A 324-nucleotide genomic window follows, 5' to 3' on the forward strand; every position below is an offset into this window, starting at 1 on the left:
CAACGCGTTTTGGCCATGATATTGTGATCATCGATACACCGGGCTTTCTGCGATACCCTCACCGTCAGAGAAGGAATAACCAAGGAGATTGTCAAGTGCATTGGATTGTCATCACCAGGTCCTCACGCCTTCGTCATGGTTCTTAAAGTTGGAAGGTTTACCAAAGAAGAGCAAGCTACAATTGCTAAGTTAAAGAGAAGTATTCGGCCAAAATATGACAAACTATTTGTTCGTGCTCTTTACTCGACTTGAGGATCTTGAAGCAGACGATCAGACCTTAGAGGAATTTCTAGCACAGGCTGATGGTGAAACTCAAAGAACTGA

General features: G+C 43.5%; 1 protein-coding gene across 1 annotated transcript in view; it reads left to right on the plus strand.

Moving 5' to 3' along the window:
- The first annotated feature begins 214 nt into the window (after positions 1-214).
- LOC121368695 (GTPase IMAP family member 4-like) overlaps positions 215-324 on the plus strand; it is a 2,132-nt gene continuing 2,022 nt past the window's right edge. Inside the window, exon 1 of the mRNA XM_041493437.1 lies at positions 215-305. Coding sequence (XP_041349371.1) covers positions 215-305 — 91 coding nt within the window. The remainder of the gene's footprint in view (positions 306-324) is intronic.

Source organism: Gigantopelta aegis, chromosome 1 (assembly GCF_016097555.1).
Source record: "Gigantopelta aegis isolate Gae_Host chromosome 1, Gae_host_genome, whole genome shotgun sequence".
In the NCBI taxonomy this organism is placed as follows: domain Eukaryota; kingdom Metazoa; phylum Mollusca; class Gastropoda; order Neomphalida; family Peltospiridae; genus Gigantopelta; species Gigantopelta aegis.